The 24,547-nt window shown below is 39.3% G+C and overlaps 1 protein-coding gene across 5 annotated transcripts in view; it reads right to left on the bottom strand.

The window, feature by feature from the left end:
- Zgrf1 (zinc finger GRF-type containing 1) overlaps positions 1 to 24,547 on the bottom strand; it is a 64,325-nt gene that overhangs the window by 19,619 nt on the left and 20,159 nt on the right. For all 5 annotated transcript variants that reach the window (XM_037207084.1, XM_028856559.2, XM_037207085.1 and 2 more), the window contains 10 exons: positions 23,553 to 23,676; positions 20,964 to 21,610; positions 20,253 to 20,391; positions 18,358 to 18,542; positions 16,622 to 16,818; positions 14,632 to 14,771; positions 10,429 to 10,572; positions 7,967 to 8,081; positions 5,527 to 5,789; positions 3,266 to 3,425 (listed from right to left, as the gene is read on the bottom strand). In XM_037207084.1, the coding sequence (XP_037062979.1) occupies positions 3,266 to 3,425; positions 5,527 to 5,789; positions 7,967 to 8,081; positions 10,429 to 10,572; positions 14,632 to 14,771; positions 16,622 to 16,818; positions 18,358 to 18,542; positions 20,253 to 20,391; positions 20,964 to 21,610; positions 23,553 to 23,676 (2,114 nt within the window). The remainder of the gene's footprint in view (positions 1 to 3,265; positions 3,426 to 5,526; positions 5,790 to 7,966; positions 8,082 to 10,428; positions 10,573 to 14,631; positions 14,772 to 16,621; positions 16,819 to 18,357; positions 18,543 to 20,252; positions 20,392 to 20,963; positions 21,611 to 23,552; positions 23,677 to 24,547) is intronic.

The following is a 24,547-nucleotide window of genomic DNA, read 5'->3' as shown; positions in this document are numbered from 1 at the left end:
TTCCCACACCTCCATGTGTGCTCTGGGGCACAGGTGTGCCCATAGTCCATCTGTCTGGCTGTCTGTCTCCCTCTCTCTATCTGTGTCTCTCTTTGTCTCTGTCATGTAGCACAATCTTTAAGAGTTTTATTAATAAAACAAACCCAGAGCCAAGTATTGGAGTGAACACTGGAAGATCAAAGAGACAGAACAAGCTACAGCTAACCTCACCTGGCCAACTTCTCAGCTGATCTTGTTTCCTCAGACTGGAAGCTTCTGTGTCCTCATCCCAAAGGCTCTCAGCTGAACTGTGTTGCTCGAAAGCCTGAAGCTTAACCAGCTAAAAGTTTAACCAGCCAAATGCTTCTAGTTCCTGGTCCTCACGCCTTATATATCTTTCAGCCTTCTACCATCACTCCCTGGGATTAAAAGCTCACTTCCTGCGATTAAAGGCGTGAGTCACCATGCCTGGCTGTTTCCAATGTGGCCTTGAACTCTCAGAGATCCCAGAGGGATTTCTGGCTCTGGAATGCTAGGATTAAAAGTGTGAGTGCCACCATTTTCTAGCCTCTGTATCTAGTGGCTTTTCTGTTCTGACCCCAGATAAGTTTATTAGGGTGCACAATATTTTGGGCAACACAATACCACCACACTGTCATACATAGTTTTTTTTTTTTTAAAGTTATTTAAAAAACAAAGATTCAGAGATAGATATAAAGACTTAAAGATTTTTGTCACAATATAATTTATACGGGTAAAATTTTGTAATTTACTGATTAAAACTCACTTGAATAATGGTATCAGCAAATCACTGAATATAATTATAAAAAGTCATTGGTGTTGTACTGCACACCTTTAATCCCAGCACTCAGAAGACAGAGGCAAATGAGTCTCTGAGTTCAAGGCCAACCCGGTCTAAAAAGTGAGTTCCAGGATAGCCAGGGAGTAAGACCCAGTGTGTGTGTGTGTGTGTGTGTGTGTGTGTGTGTGTGTGTGTGTGTGTGTTGTACATGTTAGGTCAGTGCTTTACCACTGAGCTTCATCCCCAGTCCAAAACGAACTTTAAGAAGTTTCAGAAGAAGTCAGGCACAGCTGGACCTGGTGGCACGTGCCTGACCTCCCAGCCCTTAGCAGGGAGTGGCAGAAGGTCGTCCTTGGTCAACAGTGGCTTTGAGCCAACTCTGAGGTATATGAGACGCTGTCTCAAGGAAAAAGCAAAAAAATTTTTTTAATTAAATTTATTTATTTTCATTATTATTTTTTATTAAATTTAAAAAGCAAGACATGAAACAACACATAATGCTGTGTTATTGAATTCCATGTTTAGGAAGTAAATGTGAATGGATATAAACATATTCCATGAAGAACATTAAATATATATAATCTAAATACTTTCTTCAAAATGTTTTAGTTTTGTTTTTTAATTGGGTATATGCATGAGTGTGAGTGTGAGTGTGTGCAGACAGATCCCCTGGAGCTGACATCTGGTATGGGTGCTAGGAAACAAACACCAGTCCTTTAGAAGAGCAGTGCATGCTCTCAGCTGCTAATTCATTTCTCTAACCCAAGTATTTTCCAGCAACCACATTAATTTGACAGAAGGGTTAATTTTAAGGTTGGGGAAATGGCTCATTAGGCAAAAGATCCTTGCCAGGCAAGCTGAGAAGCCTGAATTCCATCTCTGAAACCCATGTAAAGGTAGTGGGGGAAAAATGAATTCAAAGTGTTGTCCCCTGGCTGTGAAACACATAATGTAGCATGTGTGCCTACACACATCAGCCTTATATACCAAATAATAAGACTTAAAAAAAAGTTAGGCAGAGTCTTACTATGTAGACTAGACTGAAGCTTACATAGACCCACTTCCCTCTGTCTCCCAGGTTCCGGAATTAAAGGCTTGCGCCATTACACCTGGCAAATAAAAAAATTTTGAAAGTTTATTTTTTTTAAGATTTCTTTCTACTTGAATGTATGTTTGTGTACCATGTGTGTATCTGGTGCCTGAGAATGCCAGAAGAGGCCATCAGATACTACCCTGGACCTGAAGTTGTCCTCTGACCTCCACATGTATGCTATGGCACACACACACACACACACACACACACACACACACACAGAGAGAGAGAGAGAGAGAGAGAGAGAGAGAGAGAGAGAGAGAGAGAGAGAGAGATTCTGTTTGTATTTACTCACACTGTTGTTGGCTTCTTTGTATCCCTCTTATTAAAACAATGACACACCTGACATTGTTCGGCTATGCTAATGTGTTTATACAGGTGAATGAGCAAGAGAAGGGCCTATAATTGTTGGTTTGGGGATTGGAATTTAACCGATGTCTGTGATAATAAACCAACCCTCTGAGTCAGAGGCAAAGGATTTTTACTTATGACAAGAAATAGCATAAGCACCATGGTGCGCGTGAGTCCTTTGGTCCCCAATGCTGTGGAATAATCCTTTTCTACACTATGAATTTGTGTTACTCTCATTGGTTAATAAAAAGCTGACATGCTGGTAGCTGGGCAGTAAATTAGGAGGAAAAGCCAAACTGAGAATGCTGGGAACGAGAAGGGTGAGTCAGGAGTCACCAGCCAGATGAGAGGAAGCAAGATGAGAATACCATACTGAGAAAAGGTACCAAGCCACATGACTAATCATAGGTAAGAATTATGGATTAATTTAAATGTAAGAGCCAGTTAGTAATAAGCCTGAGCTACCGGCCAAGCATTTATACTTTATATTAAGCCTCTGAGTGATTATTTGCGAGTGGGGTGGGACAGAGAAATTCTGCTTACATTCCAAGATCCATCAGGAGATGTAGAGCATCTTAGCAGATGCCTGCATGTGCAATGAGTTCAACTGTACAGCTAAGGGGCACTGAGGTTGGAAATCCTCTACTCTTAGCAACAAGCAGTGGGTAATCATCCTTTTAATTCCAGAGGAAGACATTACCCCATCAGTCCAATTTGCAACCCTGAAAAATGCCTTTCAAAGGAATGCTCAGGGCTTACCAGATTGCCTCTCTCAGCAACACACTTCCAGCCCTATGTGTTCTTGACTGAACTTGCATTTTATAGGGTTATTCCAAACTATTAAAGATAAACTGTCAGCTCAATGAACAATTACTTCTTAAGAAGTTAAACTGTTACTACTTCATAGCTCTTGGGTCACAAGCAATGGCCTTGCACTCTTGTCAGGCAGCAAGAATACATATGGACACTAGGAACTCAGTGTACTGCCGCTCAACAAAAATCTAAAATATCAGTTATTTAAATCCACTTGTTATACTTACCCAAGAAGCACTCTGTCAACAGCTACATTAGTGGAAGAAGAAATGAGAAGTTTCCATGGCCTTCCATTTCCAACTGTTCCAGCATCACACTTTTCAAACAGCTGTACAAAGAACAAAATCACCACAGCCAGCAAATAGCTTTTGCCTGCTCCAAAAACACCTAAAATACCATAAAAACTTTTTTATGAATGCACAAGCAATATCTTCTCTATCTTACCTTCCTTCATTTAACAAATTAATATATTTAAAAAAGAGTGTCCACTATAAAGATATAAGAGGATAAATAGATGAAGAAAACATTTTCATCTTCAGTAAGGCTACACAGTAAACAGCAAACGGGATAAATAGGTAAAGAGATAATGATAACAGGGTAACACTGTTTTGGGACCAGAAAAAGAAAATATTTATCTTTGCCCTGGTGGAGATGGGAAAGCGTCCTTTAAAGAAAGAAGAAGCAGAACTGAGTCTCCCCAAATCCTACACTGACGCTCTAGAGAAAGTCAGCTAAGCGTACACAGCAAAGAGGCAAGAAAGGAGGCTTGGGGTAGGTAAAGGGATAAACCATAAGAGGACAAATCAGACTCGGGAGGCAGAGGCAGGTGGTTCTCTGTGAGTTCCAGGCCAGCCAGGCTATACTGTCTCAAAAAAAGATAAATCGTACGTCAACTATAACTAAAAATTTTGAATTTTCTCTTGAAGCTGGCAGGCAGACACTGAAGGACTTTAAGCAACTGGACTGACTTGTAAGAATGTGTCTTAGAAAAACTATGTGGAAGCTGAGCATGGTGGCACATATCCTTAATCCTAGCACTTGTCAACATAATAAATGCAACTTTACTGAGGGCCCTATACACTGCACACTCCTCTAAGCATTCTATTTATATTTAATCATTTAAACATCCAACCATACAAGGTATGTGCTATTTTTATTCCACATTTCACAGAACAGGAAATCAAAGCTAAGAAGTAAGTCACCTATCCAAGATCATACATGCTGCGAGCTGCAAAAAGATGCATGAAATGGGATTTCAGCTGATTATGACAAGCCTGAAAGAAGCCAAGGGCCTTCCATAGGTCAAGCTGAGGCTCATGGAGTCTTGGTGATATTGGCTTTTGATTATTAGCTGTTCCCTGCTATGAATTTCTCGTGTGCTATTGCAGCTTTTCCATCATTCATTGGGCACCATTTCCTCTCTACTAAAGGAATATTTAGATAACCTTCTGTGCAGTGACATGGCCAGTATCCCTAATTGCAGGCCTTTCTGTCATTATCATCATTAGCAGCATCTGGCCAGGACCATCCCTAGATGGATGAAAGTATCTTACCTGAGATACCTCACAGATTCTCTAAGAACAGACTTAAGCATCTGGACTATCTGTTTGAGAAGGCCTGGTGGATGTGCTAATTAAGCTTAACTTTCTCCCTTTCCAAAGTCTTATCTCTAGTTTTAGATCCACCCTTAACAATTGACTCATAACTAAAGGGTTCCAACTTACAGGTACATCTAGCTGTGATGGAAGATGCCTAGCCAAGTTGCCTAGCAACCAAGCACACTCATCAGAAATGGCAGGAGCAGAGATAGCTTGAAGAGATAAGGTCCAAAGGGATTTAAAAAAAAGCAGTTTTATTTTCAGATGGCAAGATGAAAATGAGAAAAGAGAATGAAGAACTAGATGAGTAAGAACTGGAAAGGAATGAACTGAGATGGGGAAGAACTAGATTGAAGGGCTAGAAGAAAGTACTAGAGGAATGAGATGGAAGATGAGTAAGAGCCAGATGGGGAAGAACAAGATGAGGAAGAACAAAAAGAGAAAGAAAGGAGATGGGAGAGGAGCTGAGATGGGAAAGAACTAGAAGGATGAGAACCTAGACAGGGCAGAACTAAGATGAGAGAATTAAGATAGAACTTAGAGGGGACCGCAGATAAATGTAAAGAGAAATCAGGCAAGAAAGGAGCTAGACATGAGAGCAGAATAGAAGCTGTATATAGAGAGAACCAACTCAGAGGAATAAAGTATATGGACTAAGGAGTTTCGTGTATATAGATTCATTTCATATCATCAAAGATTAGATTAACAGATGATTGTAGATTCTTCCCAGACCCTGGGAGAGGGGCAGGACCCCCATAGTCCCTGTTATATACAGCCAATAAATAATGGAGGCAGGATATGAAAACAATACATTTTTACCCACTAGAAAACTACAAAAGAGCAGAATAACCTGTAAATGTTTACATTTACCATGACTGTCTCTTTCTTACCATGGATAATTGTGACAGGCAGGGAATGGGTGCAGGGCTCCAGTGTGTCTTCACCACTTTCTTGGGAGGCCATCATTTGAGCTATCTGAATTAGTGCTGTAGCTTGATCCTTGTTCAACCTGTGTATGTCAATCAACTCACTAGCTAACTGCAGGGTTGCTCCTAGGTTCAGGAGTTCAGCTTTTGTTTTAATATTTGCAACGGCTGGTGGGATAAATTTTCTTTTACTGACATTTTTATTGCTAAATGTAGTTGGCTGAGACCTAGTAAAAAGAGAGTACATCAGAAACAGGGACTTTTGAAGTGTGTGAGTGGACCCATTCACAACTTAGCTTTCACTTGACAATCGTCAGAGAACATTTTTGGAGAATAGGCTTCAATCTGAAGGGTGCAAGAGAACTAATATTTACAGAATACCTACTATATGCTGGCATAAATTTTAGTAATTTACATATTAATTTATATACTCTTCACATAAAAAGGAATTATCCCAAATAAAGATAAGTAATATTGAAATGTTTCCACAAAATCACAGCACTAGTAAGTAGTCCACTGGCTTAGATAATTAACATAGCTTCTACATCAGGTGAAATTATAATAGGCAAATGGATTTTATTGTTAATTAAACTATATAAAAATGAAGTTACATGGCTTTAAAAAAAATAAAAAACAACAACCTAGGGCATTGTGGCAAAGAAAAGGGTAATGCTGCAGGATAGATGATAACAATCCAAATTGGAAGAGAGGCGCTGAGACTGAGCTCAGTGCTGGAACACTTGTTTAGCATGTATGGGTTGAATGCCCAGTGCAAGAAAACATACTTTTCTCATTTTAATATATTAAGTATAAATTGACTTTCCAATTGTTTTTATTCATTCATTCATTCGTTGATTTATTAAGACAGGGTCTCATGTATCCCAGGTTGACCTGGAACTCTCTATGTAGCTGAAGATGAACTAGAATTCATGTGTTTGCTATCTCTACCTCTACCAGAAGTGGTAAGAGAGTACAATATATTGCCACAGCTGATTTATGTGGTAATGAATATGAAACCTAGGGCCTCAAGGATGTGGCAAAATGAGCTGTAGCTGAGCCATATTTCTGATTTTTTTTTTTTCTTTTTTGGTTTTTCAAGACAGGGTTTCTCTGTATGGCTTTGCGCCTTTCCTGGAGCTCACTTGGTAGCCCAGGCTGGCCTCGAACTCACAGAGATCCGCCTGGCTCTGCCTCCCGAGTGCTGGGATTAAAGGCGTGCGCCACCACCGCCCGGCTTTTTTTTTTTTTTTTTTTTTTTTTTTTTCATATTTCTGATTTTTTAAAAAGAGCCTTGGTGTTAGAGAAATTTAAAAGTGAGATACAGGTAATTAGAACGAAAACAGTTTCAACATCTACCCTATCAAATTATTCTTTTAACGTTCAGTGATATACAGCATAAAGATACAGATAAGTGGCTGGAAAGAAGGCTTGGCGGGGAGGAGCACTGGCTGCTCTTCCAGGGAATCCAGTTCTAGTCCAGCACCAACATGGCAGCTCACAACTGGTTGTAACTCTAGTCCCAGGAGATCCAAATGTCTTTCTGGCCCGCTCAGACACTACATACACACATGGTACACATACATGCATGCAGGGAATACACCATACACAGTAAAAACCAAATAGATGAATAAAATTATGCACTATAATGATCCTTTAAAAAGTCACTCCTGGGGATAAAGAAGAATAAGTTTCAGTATGAGCCCAAACCACAACAAATAAGCAGGTAGAAGGGAAGTAATACCTAAATTTTTTCTTTCCTCTTACAAATTTTATTTATTTATTTTTGGTGCTGGGGATCAAAGCCAGAGCCTCATACATGCTGACAGCACTCCACCACTGAGCCACATCTGTTTTATGCTTAACTTTTAATACATAGCAATCTCCTAATCTAAAAGATAATTAAAATTTTGTTGGTAAAATATACTTAATGTTCTGTTATTGCACTTTCAGTTACCATTTGGACTGGTTAATTATTTTGTCAACTTGATACAAGCTCATGTCATCTGGGAAGAGGGAACCTCAATCAAGAAAATGCCTCTATCACATAGGTGCATGGGAAAATCTGTGGGGCACTTTCTTGATTAATGATTGATCAGGGAGGGTCTAGCCAACTGCAAGTGGTACTATCCGTAAGCAGGGGTTCTGGGTTGCAAAAGAAAGTAGACTGAGCAAGCCAATAAGCTCTGTGCCTCCATGGTCTCTGCTTCAGTTCCTGCCTCCAGGTCTCTGCACTGAGTTCCTGCCCTGACTTCCCTTCATGATAGACTATGTGCTGTTAGATGAAATAAACCCTCTCCTCCCAAGCTGCTTCTACTACAGTGTTTACCACAGCACTAGAAAACAACAGAGAGCAAACTAGGACACCATAATCCAATACCAATGATCCAAAGATAAAAATACTTACATTGCTAACAGGTGTGGCATTATTGGAAGAGTAACTGGGTTAAAGTAGTCCTCAATGTTTTTCAGAGTGGTCAGCTCTGTGCTGGCATTACAAACCAATAATGCATGGACTGTTACTACAGACACAACACAGAAAATGTGTATTAGATGTAAATAAAACCAACACAAGCAAACTGATTAAATGTCCTTCTAACTCAAAGGCTAGCCTCCGAGGTCAGATGACATAAAATGAAATTTTCGGAACATGCAGAGGTGTTTAAACGTCTACCTTTTACATTCATTTTGAGTGTGAGCACTCATGAACTGTGTAACTGCAATCACACTTGGAACAATGTACAGTACGTGAAGAACAGGGCTAGTGAGGGCGGGGCACCGCTTAACAGCGGCGGTTCTCTCTAGTTTCCATAGTGCTTGTGCTGGAGTGTGTGCAGTTTTTAAACTTTCTTATATTTCTTCCACAATCATTTATTAAACATATGGAAAACAGAAAACTGGAATGCGAAAATTGCTAAGAAAGCATCTGCAACAAACACAAAAATGTCCACCTGAAAAGTGACTAATTGTTAATTGGGCTCTTGTTGGGCTCATACTGGTTGACTACGTTTATTCAGTTAAAAAAAAATCAGTTGAGTAGAGTGGATCACATCTTTAATCCCAACAGTAGGTGGATCACTGTGAGTTTGAAGCCAGCCAGGTCTACATAGTAAGACTCTGTCTCATTAAATAAATAAATAAACAAAATAAAGGGGGAAAAAAAGAGGAAGTCATGCATGCCTAAAATCCTAGCACTCCAGAAGTGAAGGCAGGATTTCTGAGTTCATGGCTAGCCTGGGCTCCACAGCAAGATCCTGCCTCAACCAAAAAGAAGGGTGTTGGAGGGTGATGGGAGATCAAAGGTTAAAAACATGAAATACTAGAAATCTAGGATCATTAAATGCTGTCTCTTTAGTTCATTATGGACCAAATTCAACTATCAGAAATAGAGACTAAAATGTATAGAGAAGTCTCCAGAAACCTCCACATTCATAGAACTAGATGGGTGTAAACTTACTAAAGTCTCTTCTGCTACAAGACTTCTCAGGACCTTAAATGTCAGGGAAATTATAATTTCCTATTGAAGACAAGTCTTATGTAGCCCAGGCCTAAAGATTCCCTTACTAAAAGAAAAATAAGGTGGGTAGTCTGTCTTCATAAAACTTTCTCAAGAGGGGCTAGAGAGCTGGCTCAGCAGTTCAGTATTTGTTTCTCTTACAGATGGCCAGAGTTGGATTCCTAGCACCCACATGGCAACTTACAATCATCTGTAATTCCAGTGCCAGGGGTCTCAATGCCATGTTCTGACTGCTGCATACTCTAGGCATATATGTGTGGCACAGACATATATGCAGGCAAAACACTCAGACACATAAAAATAAATGCATCTAAAAAGAGAATTTCTCAAAATAGCTTAGGTACTCAAGATAAAAATTATATTCTGCTGAATCTCCAATCTCTAAAACCTTCTCAATGTAAAGATATACTGTTTATTAAACATATCTTCAAAGACCAAGAAAATTAGAACTCATCTAAATAAAATTATATAAAAAAGGACTCATGTTCAATGTTTACATTTTTAAAATAATCAGGTATATAGTATATAAAATTCCATCTTAACCAAATAGTTCAAGATTTCTTTTTCTATGTGGATAAGTGTTTTTTTTGCATGCATGCATATGTGTACTCCATGTGTGCACAGTGCCCTTGTAGGTCAGAAGCAGGTGCCAGATCCTCCTAACTGCCCTTACAGATGATGATTAACTATTGTGTGGGTGCTGGGACTAAATCTGGGTCCTCTGCAAGAGCAATACTTGCTCTTAACCACTGATACATCTCTCAAGCCCCTAAAGACTTCAATATATTGTTAGTTCTATATTTACAAATTCAACTTTCATATACGTGTTAGTTTTATGTCAACTTGACACAAACCAGGAAAAGGTAACTCTAAATGAGAAAATACTAATACTTCCATCGGACCAGCCTGTAGGTAAACCTGCGGGGCATTTTCAGGATTTATGACTGAAGTGGAAGGGCCCAGCCCACTGTAGGCCATGCTACCTCTGGGCAGGTGACCCTGGGCTGCATAACAAAGTAGGCTGAACATGCCATAAGAAGCAAGGCAGTAAGCAGTGCTCTTCCCTGATTTCTGCTTTAGTTCCTGCCTCCACACCGGGGCTTCCCTTGATGATGGACCAACCAGTAAGCCAAAACAGTCCCTTTCCTCCCGCAAGCTGCTTTTGGTCAGGGTTCTGTTACAAGAGAGAAACAATACGTGTTTTCAGGACCACACTGCGTACAACATTAGAACCTGGAGATGGGTCCTTTCCACTGGCTTGAATCAAACAATCCCACATACCACTCTCGCTCTCACCGCCACCTGTGCCTGTTGTTCTGGATGAACAGAATTTAGGTGGACAGGATACTTACTGTTGGTGGGCCAATTAGAAGGGAAATAGCCTTTCAAAGGCAGCAGCTCCACTTCGTTCACCGAAGACGGCCCAAAGAAAGCACTGCATGCGATGAAGGTATCTAGTTTGAAGTCTAGGGTTTTTGAAATCACCCAAAGATCACCTGAAAGGCCAACAATTTTCAAAGTCCAGCTTTACTGAGGTAAGTTTGACCAAAACAAACAAATCAAAACTATAGCTAGTTAGGATATTCAGCATGGCATTTGGGGTGGTAGCAGGGATTGAACCTAATGCCTTGTACATGTTATATACACAATCTACCACTGCACTACAATTCCAGTTACAACCCATTTTGATATGTCTTGTGCGATGATTCCCACAATCACGCTAATTAACATATCCATCACCTGACATGGTTACTTCTGTGTGCATGGTAAGAACCCTTAAGATCTCCACCTTTTGCAGATTTCAAGTACAAGATACATTATGATTGACTGCTGTTACCATGCAGAATATCAGATGACTAAAACTCACAACAGAATACACATATACTCAGGCAGGTACTCACATATACATAAAATAAAAATACATCTTTAAAAAATTGTGTTGTGTATGTAAATCCGTGTGTGAATGCACCACACTGTTTGTATGGAAGTCAGAGGACAATCTTGGGTGTTGGTCTTGCTTTCCACCATGTGGAATGTCTATTTTATTTTTTCCACTACTTCCCCCAGGCCATTTGGCCCAAGCTTCTGGGGATTCTCCTGTCCCTGCCTCGCATCTCCCCATGGTAGCGCTGGATTACAGATGCTCATCCCGTGCCCCTGGCTTTTCTGTGAGTTTTGGGGATACAAACTCAGGTGCTCACACTTTCACAGTAAGTGCTTTCACCCCTTGAGCCGTCTCCCCAGACCTTATACAATATGGTTAATAACTGAGATATAGACATAAACACAGTAACTTTCCCGGCACGGAACTGTCTATTGGTGGTATCATGTCATCACTCAAAGTGGCTTTTGCAGCATTTTAGAATCCAGCTTTTCAGATAACGGACATTCAACCTGTTCTGTCAACCCTTCAACATAATGTTCCTTCATTCAGAAAGTCTTGTTACAACTAAAACTACTGATGAACTCCAACAGTCGTCAGCTTAATGACAATGGAGTAACTCCTCACTTCTACTCAGAACTAGTAAGTTTGTGGATCAGAACTTAGCTGCACACTGAGGAGCCCTTGTTTGGATAACATCATCTGGGAGGGAGGCAGTTGGGAGGCCGTGAGGGACAGAGTCAGGGTAAACAGGTAAGGCATGTGAATGCTTTCTAAGTCCTTGTTTCAACTACCCATCTTTCGAGGTGGAAAAGGATTTAAAAGAGCATAGAAAGGGGTAAAGGGACAAGGAGACGGCTCAAGAGTAGTTACCAATCAAACTCCTGCTGGGCATCACTCGAGGCAGAGGCAGGAAGTTCTCCAGGTCCAAGGCCAGCCTGGGCTACAGAGAGTTCCAAAACAGCCAGAGTTACACCGAGAAACTCTGTCTCAAAATAAAATAAACAACAAAAGGAGGGAGGGAGGGAGGGAGGGAGGGCGACAGAGAGAGAGAGAGAGAGAGAGAGAGAGAGAGAGAGAGAGAGAGAGAGAAGCATTTGCTGTTCAAGCCTGATGACCTGACTTGGATAGTCACAGCCTATGTATAACGCTGGGTAGTGTGGATAAGTCTGTAATCCCAGAATTCCTACGGGGTAAGATAGGAAGCAGAGGCAGAGCAGGCCAGAAGCTCACACACACAGCCATGACAGCAGAAACAAGAATATCCTGCCTTAAGACAAGGGAGGAGAACTGATGCCTGAAAAGTTGTCCCCTGACCTTCACACATGTGTCACAGCATGTATGTGCCTGCCTCACACACACTCACAAGTAAATTAGTCAAATTATTTTTTTAAAAGGGTGGGGCTGGAACGATGGCTCAGACGTTAAGAGCACTGACTGAGGATGACCCTGGTTCAATCTCTAGCATCCACATGACAAAACACCCCCAAACACAAATTTTATATTTTTAGCTTTTATAATTAAAAGGGGGGAGGAATATGGCATGGCATGGTGGTGCACATCTTTAATCCTAGCACTCCAGAAGCAGAGGCAGGTGGATCTCTGAATTCACGATCAGCCTGGTTTACATATCGAGTGCCAGACCAACCAAGACTATATAGTTAAGACCCTGTCTCCAAAACAAACAAAATAAAATAGAAAAAAGCATAAGAAAAAGTAAAATAAATAAAAATACAAGTTTATAGAAACATACAAGTTTATCAATCATAATAAATAAATAAATTATTGAGCATAATCTAGAAGTAATTTTTTTTTCTTTTTTGGGTTTTTTTTGTTTTGTTTTTTGAGACAGGGTTTTTCTGTGTAGCTTTGCACCTTTCCTGGAACTTGCTCCGTAGCCCAGGCTGGCCTCGAACTCACAGAGATCCACCTGGCTCTGCCTCCTGAGTGCTGGGATTAAAGGCGTGCGCCACCTCCGCCCGGCCATATAAGTAAAATTTTTATACTAGAATATGTCTAAAAGAAACATACTTATAAAAACACAAAAAGAAAGTATTGGAAAATGACTTACCAAGTAAATATTAGTAATAGTAAACCTGGTATACCTATCCTGATAATACATTTTAAGGAAAAGGCATTATAGTTGAAGGGAAATGTTTCCATCTACCAAGAAGATAACTTAGAACATATGTTCATCTGGTAAACCTGCCTCTTCTGTAGATGCAGCAAGCATCAAGCCAGCAAGGAGAATGTACGCCACAATGAAGGGTTCAACTCAGCCCTTGACTGCCCCCAGCTAGTTAACGTCGGGCAAACAGTACTAGGTTTGAGCTGGTGCTTAGAGAATTCTGCAACATAAAGAGCATTCTGAAACCACTGGTGAACAGAGCGGTGCAAACTGAAACTGCCAGTTCTTTGTACACCCACTTGATAGGTTGATCCACAGGGTTTCTTGTACTAGGACTACACTTGATAAAAAAAAAAAAAAAAAAAAAAAAAAAATCAGTTTGGAACTCTAAAATAAAGATGCGGAGAGATGGCTCAGAGGTTAAGAGCACTGGCTGTTCTTCCAGAGGTCCTGAGTTCAATTCCCAGCAACCACATGGTGGCTCACAACCATCTGTAATGAGGTCTGGTGCCCTCTTCTGGCCTGAAGGGACACATGCAAGCAGAACACTGTATACATAAATAAATAAATCTTTAAAAAAAAAAAAAAAAAAGAGTTTCCTTAAAAAAAAAAAAAAAAAGCATGTTACATTCTCATGATCTATAATGCAACATTTCCATTCAAGGACTACAGCCACAAAAACTTCTTGTATATCTATAAAAAAAAAAAAACAAAAAAACATAAAAATGCTTACAACATACCAAGCTTTGTGAGGACTGGGGTGAGAATCGCACACCTTTATTCCCAGTACTTAGGAGGCAGAGACAAAGGTAGAGGCAGAGGCAGAGGCAGGCCTCTGTGAGTTTGAGGCCAGACTGGTCTACAGAGTGAATTCTGGACAATCAGAACTGTTATGTTACACAAAGAAACCCTGTCTTAAAAAACTAATAGAAAAAAAAGAAAGAAAAGGTCATGAATGCTGGGCCATGGCGGCACACAGAGTTAAATTACTTTATTATTTATATGATACCAAGAATGCAGTGTAACCTTTCAATAAAGTAGCTTCTGGAATTGTTATTGTTGTTATTATTATTATTATTATTATTAGTCTTTTCAAGACAGGGTTTCTCTGTGTAGTTTTGGTGCCTGTCCTGGATCTAGTTCTGTAGACCAGGCTGGCCTTGAACTCAGAGATCCGCTTGGCCTCCCTAGAGCTGGGATTAAAGGTATGTGCCACCACCACCCAGCTGGAATAAAATTTTTTAAAAACTCTAAAATTTTTTTGTTTTTGGTTTTTTGAAGAAGGGTTTCTCTGTGTAGCCTCGTTGTCCTGGAACTCGCTCTGTAGACCAGGCTGTTCTCAATTCACTATCTCCCAAGTGCTGGGATTAAAACTCTAAAAATTTAAAGTATGTTATTTAGGAATGATCTATTATACCACACTTTTCACTGTATGGCACTATTAAATTCTACTTTAGGAATTCTCTTTACTATTGCAGAGCTGCATGTTAACCAAGATGCTCAGCTGTGTGGAACTCAATCATGAACATGAACAGGTCTGCCTACCTTTATTATAAATTGAAGAGCTCTCCTTCCGACTCAGCTTAAGATAAATCTTACTTTTTGTTCCACTGTAAAATTCAGGATTTACAGTTGCAAACTTCTTTAGTTTACCATACTGTTTTCTCTGAAAATCATATCCTTTCCTGAAAAAATAAAAAAGAACAAAAAATAAAAGTGAATTTGAGGGGTTAAAAGACTCCTCAGGTTAAGAACACTTCCTGCTCTTCCAGGGACCTGAGTTCGGTTCCCAAACCCACACCTGGCAGCTCCAACAGATCCAATAACCTCTCTGGCCTCCACAAGCACCCACAAACATGAGCACATACATACAGTACACACAAACATGTGCACATACATTCAGACACATACTATATGCATAAAGATTGTTAAAAATCTTTTTTAAATGAATTTGAATATTAAGGAAGAATTATTTTAATTTTTAACACAGCATGTAATGCAAAGAACTAGAGTTGTTTCATAAATGTTGTAAAATATAAATATATTCTATCAGCTGGGTAGTGGTGGCGCACACCTTTAATCCCAGCACTTGGGAAGCAGCGACAGGTGGATCTCTGTGAGTTCAAGACCAGCCTGGTCCACTAAGTGAGTTCCAGGACAGGCTCCAAAGCTACACAGAGAAACTCTGTCAGGAAAAATCCAAAAATTAAAAATAACAAAAAAAGAGAGAGAGAGAGAATAATTCACAGATCTGTCATCAGCTTTAATAACAATCAAGGCAGGGCAGTGGTGGTGCCTTCCTTTAATCCCAGCACTTAGGAGGTAGAGGCAGGCAGATCTCTCTAAGTCCATAGCCAGCCTGAACTACAAAGAGAGTTCCAGGAAAGCCAGAGCTTTTACACAGAGAAACCCTGTCTTGAAAAAACAAAATAATAATAACAATAATAATAATGACAGAAAAGGTATTTAGAAGTCAGACCATCTAAGTTTAATATAGCTGTGAAATCACAATAATATATAATCTTAATTACCATCATCTTATACATTATTGTTATGAGGAAATAATATACACAAAGTCCTTGGGAAAGACCCTATCATCTGTAAGCTTTCAGAAAGTTATTAATTTCCATGCTAACTATTATTATGTTTAGTTGTTTAGTGAGCCCACTTTCATCCTATCAGCTCTATAATTCAGGCTTGGGAACGACCTATCCCTGTACTGCTAAAGAATTGTTACAGTGGCTTTATAAACAGGTTTCCCTTAGGTTTGTGAACAGCCATGAAGAGAAAGGAAGGAGGGAAGGAGGGAGGGAGGGAGGGAGGGAGGGAGGGAGGGAGGGAGGGAGGAGAAAACAAAACAAACTACCTTTTGTCAGTTGTCCTGATACTGTTGACATCATTTGATGTTTGGAGAGGACCAAAATAACTTTAAAGCCTTACTTTCACTTAAAATAATAGAGCTGGAAGTTGTCTCCTTGATATATACTTCCCCATCTGTGGTGGTTTGAATGTAACTGACCCCATAAACTCAGGGAGTGGCACTACTAGGAAGTATGGCTTTGTTGGAGTAGGTATGGCCTTGTTAAAGGAAGTGTGTCACTGTGCAGACAGGCTTTGAAGTCTCATATGCTCAAGCCACACCTGGTGTCTCAGACCACTTCCTGTTGCCTGCAGGGGCAAGATGTAGTTCCTTTCCCACTCTCAGTTCTTTCTCCAGCTCATCTGCCTGCATGCTGCCATAACCCACCATGATGATAATGAACTAAACCTCTGAAACTGTAAGCCACCCAATTAAATGTTTTCCTCTATAGGAATTCCCATAGTCATGGTGTCTCTTCTCAGCAATAGAAACCCTAACTAAGACACCATTTCAATTTCTTTTAAAATCATTGATGGGTTTGGAATGTAGCTTAGGAGAATGATGGCATAGCATGTGCAAGACTCTAGGATCAACCCAAGTACCCGTGGGCAATTCTGTGAGGGTTGCTATTCTCTGATATAATTACATAACATGCTATAGTACCATAAAACATACCTCAACAAAAGCTGGCATTCCTCATAGACTGGTATCTTTTGACTTCTTAAATACGAGCCAATACTCTTAACATCATTAAAAACCATGTTGGGCTGAGACTCATCCTGTGATAACTGTCCTGGAGTTGCTTCCTCAAGCCATTTGAAAAATTTACATTGATTACCTTTGGGCCTATCACATGTATAAAAGAGACGACCCTAATGGAGAAGATATAAAGAATTTAAGGCTCAGTGTTTGGCTAGCATGCATATTAGAATTTAGTGAAAAAATTTATTTCTATTGTTCTACTGTTTTCTGCACTATGCTTGTCTAGCATTTTATAAAGGCGGCCTGTTATTAATGTATTCAAAAAATAAATCACTTATTAATTTAAACAATACATTAAAATTATAAAGTACCTAAAGTACCTACTTTTCTCTTTATCAAAAGAGTATATTACTCTGAGAACAGACCCTTATTTGAGAGGCTGGAGAGTTGGCTCAGCATTAAGAGTACTTGCTGCTCCTACAGAGGACCCAGATTTGGTTTCCAGCAACCACATGACCTTTAATTCCAGTCCTAGAAGATCCAGCACTCTCTTCTGTCCTCCATGGGCTCTAGGTATACATGTGGTGAACATTTATATATATAGCATGTGCAAGACTCTAGGATCAACCCAAGTATCCGTGGGCAATTCCTCATAGATTCACACATACACATTAAATAAAAATAAGTCTTATTTTAAAACTAGCAATAACTATAATTTTATTGTGTTCACTAGACAACTTGGAATCTACCCAGAAATAATTACTAGCAATATCTGTACATTTCTTTCTATATATACACGCGCGCACACACACACAGACACACACACAGACACTCACAATTCACAAAATGAAGCATTTTATACTCTGTGACCTAAGCCTTTTAACAAACAATATAGCATGGACATGCAAAGCATACAATCAAATAATCTTAAAAACAACACAAGGATTGTTAGTAGCTATGTACTTCAATCTATAGCTACACTATTATTTATGAATTCTTACTTTTCACTTTTTTGTTGTTGTTTCTGAGACAGGGTTCTCTGTGTAGCTCTGGCTGTCCTGGAACTTGCTCTGTAGACCAGGCTGGCCTTAAACTCACAGAGATCCACCTGCCTCTGCCTCCCAAGTGCTGGGATTAAAGGTGTGCGCCACCACCACCTAGTTGCTTTTGATTTTTTAAGGTCAAATTTATATATTCAACTAATGATGCATGCAAATAGTGAAATGATTTAATTGTTATTATAGATGAAAGCAGTTTTACAAACAAGTAAAAGCTATCAATGTGTTCCTAACCCTTCTTTGTGATACCCACAACACACATTAGGTCAGCATGCTTTTCTATTCCCTTGGCCTTGTCTAGTGCTGGTACAGAAGTTTTCAACCTTCATTTCTTTCTGTCTCATCTCAGCATTTTCTAAACCCTCAAGCAGATCCCTTTCTCAGTGCTGACATGACAGCTTCGGCACATTCTTCTCACCTTAGATATGTGATTTTCTTCCCTGAATTAGTTTCCATCCACTGTTATGCAATAAGTTCCTAAAATTTTTGACAATTAACTTTCTTATTTTTATATCCTGGAACACAGATCATTCATTTCATTAGACTGAGAGCTTATTATACTACTTATGCCACAAAGAAAACTCACGTCTCAGTTTCCATAGTACCTAAACTATGCATAAGGTAAGTGTGGGGAGGAAGCAGAAGCAGTACCTTATTTGGGCCTTCTTTTTTAACCATGACTAGTTTGGCAGGTTGATTATGATGGCAAGATGGTGAATTACTTTTTCCACTTTTCAGTGTTTCTCCTTTTGATGATGTATAAAAGGATATGTCAACTTTGGAAAGGGCTTTGTATAACCTTTGTGCCAATCCAAACAGTAATATATTCAGATGCTCTACAAGAAAAAAAAAGGGCTAAAAGTTAAACACAAAATTATTTTGTCTTTGTATCAAGTGCACTGTTTCCTAGCCAATTTGAAAATAGCCTTTTAACACTCAACTGTAACATAATACTATAATATATATTATTTTAAGGATTTGTTTTTTATGTGAGTGCCTGTACATATGTAAGCACACCAAGTGTGTGCAGTGCTCACAGAGGTAAAAAAGAGTTCAATCCTCTGAAGCTGGAGTTACAGATGGTTGTAGTTCCATGTGGGTGTCAGTAACTGAATCTGAGCCTCTGTAAGGCACTAAGTACTCTAACCACTGAGCCAGCTCCCTAACAATCCCTTTTGTACTTTATTATTGTCTCAATTTTGCCACATTGCAACAAAAAACAAAACAAAAAATCAGCGGCACAGCCAACCCTAATAATGCATCCAAGACAAAATACTATTGTATTAAGCCTTTATCTATCAGATTCTGTTATACTTCCTCTGACAGTCATCTACACTTTTTATTATTGTTGCATATTAATTATATATATTAATGTAATTCACAGCAACATTCTTTTTGAAGGATTATTTTTAATTATTTATTTAATTATTCATATACGTGTGTGGGGGTTTGTGCACATGACTACAGTACCCAAGGAGGCCAGAGAGTGTTGGCTCCCTGAAGGAGAGTTACTAACAGTTGTGAATCATTTCACTGTGGGCTTATGGAATGGAACACAGGTCCTCTGCCAGAGCTGAAAGCACATTTAATAGCTAAGCCATCTCTCTAGTTCCTCACTGTAACATTTCAATACATATAAATATTGTGCTTTTAGAAACCACATCATATCTTATTTACCTTACTTTACTTTAGTTTTTGAGACAGTCTTACTATGTTGGTCCTGTGGTGATATTTTGTTTGTACTCTAACAAATAAAATTTGCTTGAAGATCAGAGAATGAAGCCAGCCACTAGATTAAACATAGAAGCCAGGCAGTGGTGGCACACACCTTTAATTCCAGTACTTGGGAGTTACATGCCTTTAATCCCAGCACTAGAAAGACTGAGACAGGAAGCAATATGGCTGGGCAGAGAAAGGAATATAAGACAGGAGGAGACAGGAGTTCGGTACCCTTTCAGCTGAGGACTCAGGGGCATTCAGTCTGAGGATTCGTGGAAACAGGATCTTCCCCTCTCAGCTGAGGAGTTGGCGAAGTGAGAAGTGACTGTGGCTTGTTGTCTCCAATCTTTCAGCATTTACCCAGATATTTGGCTCCAGGTTTTTATTATAAGACCAACTGGGATTTGTGCTACAAGGTCCAAACCGATCAAGGTCTCAATCTCCTGCAGTCTCCTACGTGCTGGGCTAACACTGCCACACCTTATAACAATCCATCTTTCAAAAGGCCAATTTTAGTGTTACACCTCAAAACATTCAGACCTAAGCATGCATCATACTTAAACATTTCCATTTAAGTGTAATGGGCTCATTTGTTTCTATTTTAATAGATAAAAAGACATTATTTTTAAAATATTGCAATTTCCCACTTTTAAAGCTCAATTTTGATCTGACATTAGAATAAAGTTACTAATAAGTTCTAGAGTTAAACATATGCAAAATAAATCTCCAGAGGAGAATTTACTATGAAAGTCTATAATGTATTATTCTTTTTTATAGTTCTAATATCACACTAGATAATCATCAGAATAAAAATATAACAGCCATACCTATGATAGAAGATGTAAAGATCTGCTTATAGTGAGTGGGAGACTGGAAAACAGCTGGTATGTGAACTTGCCTTTGAGGAAGATAAGCTGATATTATTTTCTGCCCACTCGGGAAGCATAGCTCTGAACCATTTATCTCCTGTGGGGGGGAGAAACACCATTTACCAATAAATTTTTTCATATATAATGAAGAAAACACTAATTGTACTTTTGATCTTTAGAATCCATGTTTTATGATTTAAAATAAAAAACAAATAAAGCCAGATTATTTACATGAACTTTTGACTCTTAAATAGACTAACTCTTCTCAATGGTCTCTTAATATGATTTTGGATATGTTTTGCTACAAATGGATCATTTTATTTTTCTATTTCTGTTATGACTATAATAATGACTTTTAGCAAATTTGTAATAGATGTATGTGCCTTAACTTAATAATCCTATAAGTAAGACTGATTTGATAGTCAAAAATAAAAACAATCAGTGAGATCTGTACTGGAAGGAGTGGCAGAAAGAGGAATAAGAGCTAACATTTATTAAATACCTTTTATATATCCAACAGTACACCCAAGACTTTTAAACACATAATTTAATATTCATAATTACTGGGAAATAGGTATCTGATCAAAAAGTAAACTGTTCCCAAACAATTTGCTTATTCTTCTGTTGGAATTCAGACAGTAACTACTGGGTGAAAAACACTTTCCTCACCTGTAAATCTTTGACTCTGGAGTTGTAGCTGGCAGAGCTTCCTAACACAGCCTGAATTTCCTCAGTCTTGGAAGTGTGCTTTGAGTTCAGAGAGAGAGCTGTCTTTCTGGAAACGGAATCTTGACTGCTGAAGTCCTGCTGCTGTTGATAGAGCATGCCTTTTATCATCTGCAAGTGCACAGGGTCCACAGCGCTCTCGTTCCCAGCATTACTCTGCCTCTCACGTGTGTGGCTACACCGCATCCCAGAGACAACCTCAGCAAAGAGGCCCTCTGTTACTTGGCTGTCAATTCTGTTTGGAGAAGCCGAGTTGCACTGGAGTGTGTTCTGATATTTCAGCCACTTGCTTTGAGCAGAATTCTTAGGAAGCAGTGAAACATCTGGAGTCCCTTCTCTAGACCCTTCACAGAAAGAAAGCTCACCCTGGTCCTCAGGTCCAAGGGCAAATGAAAGGACCGATTCTTCACACAGGTCCAACACAGGAGAACCAGAAGGCTCTTGTGCGTCGCCATCAGTCATAAATGAACAAGAATCTAAGACTGCTGGCCCATCGCCAGGTGGCAACGTAATGAAGGGAACCGAGGCTCTTCTTGCAAATGGAAACCTTTGACGGTCCTTACTCTCCAGAAAATCAGTGTTTTTCAATCCTGAAAGAAACCATCATGCTGATCAATACAAATGTAACCAGTCATTACCCAGACTCTAGAAAACTGTGGGGACATAGGCAAGAGCAGACGTTCTGACTTGCTGTGTAAAAACAGAAGAATAACACAATTTTATTGTCCCCTCCCAAAGTAAATGCTTTCAGATCAAATTCTAAAGGTTCAAAATTTAATTTACAGATCTGAAGACTCTATTAAGACTGACAATACAAGTCCTTCTCTTTTCTTCTACACAACTAAGTAGCTAACTTAATTCCTCATTGTATTTACAGAACATCAAAGTTTTCAAAGCATTCGAATCTGGGAAAAGCCGCATCACTCTCACTTTACAGATGAGGTCCAGAGATCACAGTGTGTATCAAGTGGCACAGTCAGAAAGAACACAGAATGAGTTGATATCTAGTCACATACCTTCTGGGGACAAATAGCTCACTTAATATGACATGATTGTAACTATCTTTTTTTCCTTTATTTTTATCTTATATGCAGTGGTGTTTTTTCTGCATGTCTGTGTGAGGGTTCTAGATCCCCTGGAACTGGAGTTACAGACAGTTGCTAGCTGCCATGTGGTTGCTGGGAGTTGAACCCGGGTCCTCTGGAAGAGCAGTCAGTACTTTTAACCATTGAGCCATCTCTCCAGCCCTCAATGTAACTATCTTTAAATTACTGTATTTATGAATTATAATACCTTTCACAACAAAAAAGATTTTTAGCTTTATATGTTAAACTAATCACATAGATGGGACAGTGAACTCACATCAGATTTTGTCTGAATGAGTTTTACAATTCCTTCCATCTAGAAGCAGCTATTGGAATAGACATTGCTGAAAGTGTAAAAAGCAATAAATATCTATTGGATATATTCATGAATCAGCAAAACTGCACAGGAATTAAATATTATTAAAGTTTTTATCTAAAAATATTATAGAGTCTTACTTTATTTGACAGTTTATTTTATAGGAAATAAATTTTGATGATCATTTTGGAAGTAGTAGAGCAGTAAGTGAGCCAACGAATACTCCTCAATAAAGTGTTATGTTAAAATTCAACACCCTAATTGAGCAATAGTGATAGAAAATTAAAACTCCATTACAGAACTAAAGATTCAAGCCTGCTTCAGAGGATGTACTCCTCCCATACAAACTCTTCCACATTCTGTTTTTGCTCCCAAGCAGCCCAAGCTAGCCTGTAAGTAGCAATTCTCCTGCCCTGTCTCCTGAGTGCTGATATTACAATACTACCTCACACCCATCCCACCCCATTCGCATCTCCTTCTACCCTCCCTTTTCTTCCCTACCTTCAATCAGACACAACCATGAAACCAACTCACACCCAACTTCTGATTCACATTAAATTTTTTTTCTTTTTCATACTAATCATCAACTCATAAATGAAAAACCACTGATCACCTATATCTTTGCCTGTCATGAAACCTAACTTCAGACTAAGAAAAATATACATTAATGAAATTATCAGGAAAAAGAGATCCTAGTAAACAATATACTTTTTAAGAAGCAGAAAATGACTTATAAGAAAAGTCAAAACTGACGTAAACACTTGAGGCCTGAGAACAATGAGCCATTGAGGAGTTCCTGATACTAACAGTATCCCAAAGCAAAAAGAGGAGACGAAGAGGATATGCCAAGGTCAACCATGGTGCTGAGGAGATATTTGTTATGAGCCACTTCACAGCAGGATAGAAAGGGGAGACCAGCATTGGCATTTCAGCAGCAAGAAGTCCGTCCACAGTAGAGACAGTTTCAGAGGGAGTGAAGAGACGGCAGAGGAGGGAGTGAGAACTAGACAGGAAAATGCATTTGGAACAGTATCCATGACAGAAAAGGCCTAAGAGAAGAGACAGTGGGTTCCCTGACACTTGTGGCCCAGGAACCCTCTCCCAGATAACAGTGGAGAAAATGAAAATCACCAGGGAAAGTCCTTGCTCTCAGACACTCCTCAGAGAACTCAAGCACAGAGTCTTCATTTCTTGTGTTGAAAGAAAAAGTAGGTGTGGGGCTCAATGCAGAGATCTTTTGTTCTGGCGAGATGACCTGTTCAGAAAAAAGAAAATCACTAACTAAAATGTTCTAACTGCAGCCTTTTCTATTAGTTTGAATTCTAGTAACCTCTATTCTAAACACATTGAGAGCAAAGAACTATAAAATTTTCACCAAAAAGGACTGGCTAGGAAAAGTTTACTAACATAAACAATAATTTTAAGTACAAAAAAGATTAGGATTTATCGTGAAGTAGGTGGTATTCTGATTTGGACTGATTCCATTATGAAGACTTAGTTCTGAAGGTAAATTTCCATTCTAAGGGGCTCAACGCAAGCCCCATCTCACGTATGGACTGTGAAAACTATATTCCTGCAAACTCGACCAGATCTGAGCAGTTTTCTCTTATGTTTTTGAACTCAGGGTTATGCATAGCTGATCCACATTTCAAGATGTTCCTTCCAAGTGCAGGGCTTTTTAAATATACTCAGATATGAACAGCCATATAATTCACTGCTAATCTCATTAGAATAGCATTAAGTTGTGCTGCAGCTTTTCCCCAAGATCAGAACCTCAATACCACTCTAGTTTGCCTTTTGTTGCTATGACAACCCATGACAAAAAGCAACTTAGGAGAGGAAACAGTTACACTTCAGCTTACACTTTCAGGTAGCAGTCCACTACTGAGGGAAGTTGGCCCAAGAACTCAGGCAGGAACTGAATGAGAAATAATCCTTCCTGGCTCACTGGCTCTTACACAGCTCACAACCACCTGCTCAGGGATGGCACTTGCCCACTCAATCAACAATCAAGACAGTTCCTCAAAGACATGACTACAGGCCAATCTGATCTGAGTAATTCCTCTGTGGAGGTTCCCTCCTCCCAGGTGACTCTAGGCTTTGTCAAACTAATAAACAACTGCCAG

The sequence above is a fragment of the Peromyscus leucopus genome, chromosome 6 (genome assembly GCF_004664715.2).
Source record: "Peromyscus leucopus breed LL Stock chromosome 6, UCI_PerLeu_2.1, whole genome shotgun sequence".
Taxonomy (NCBI): domain Eukaryota; kingdom Metazoa; phylum Chordata; class Mammalia; order Rodentia; family Cricetidae; genus Peromyscus; species Peromyscus leucopus.
The sequence above is the reverse complement of the archived record's forward strand: the minus strand, read 5'-3'. Positions and strand labels throughout refer to the sequence as shown.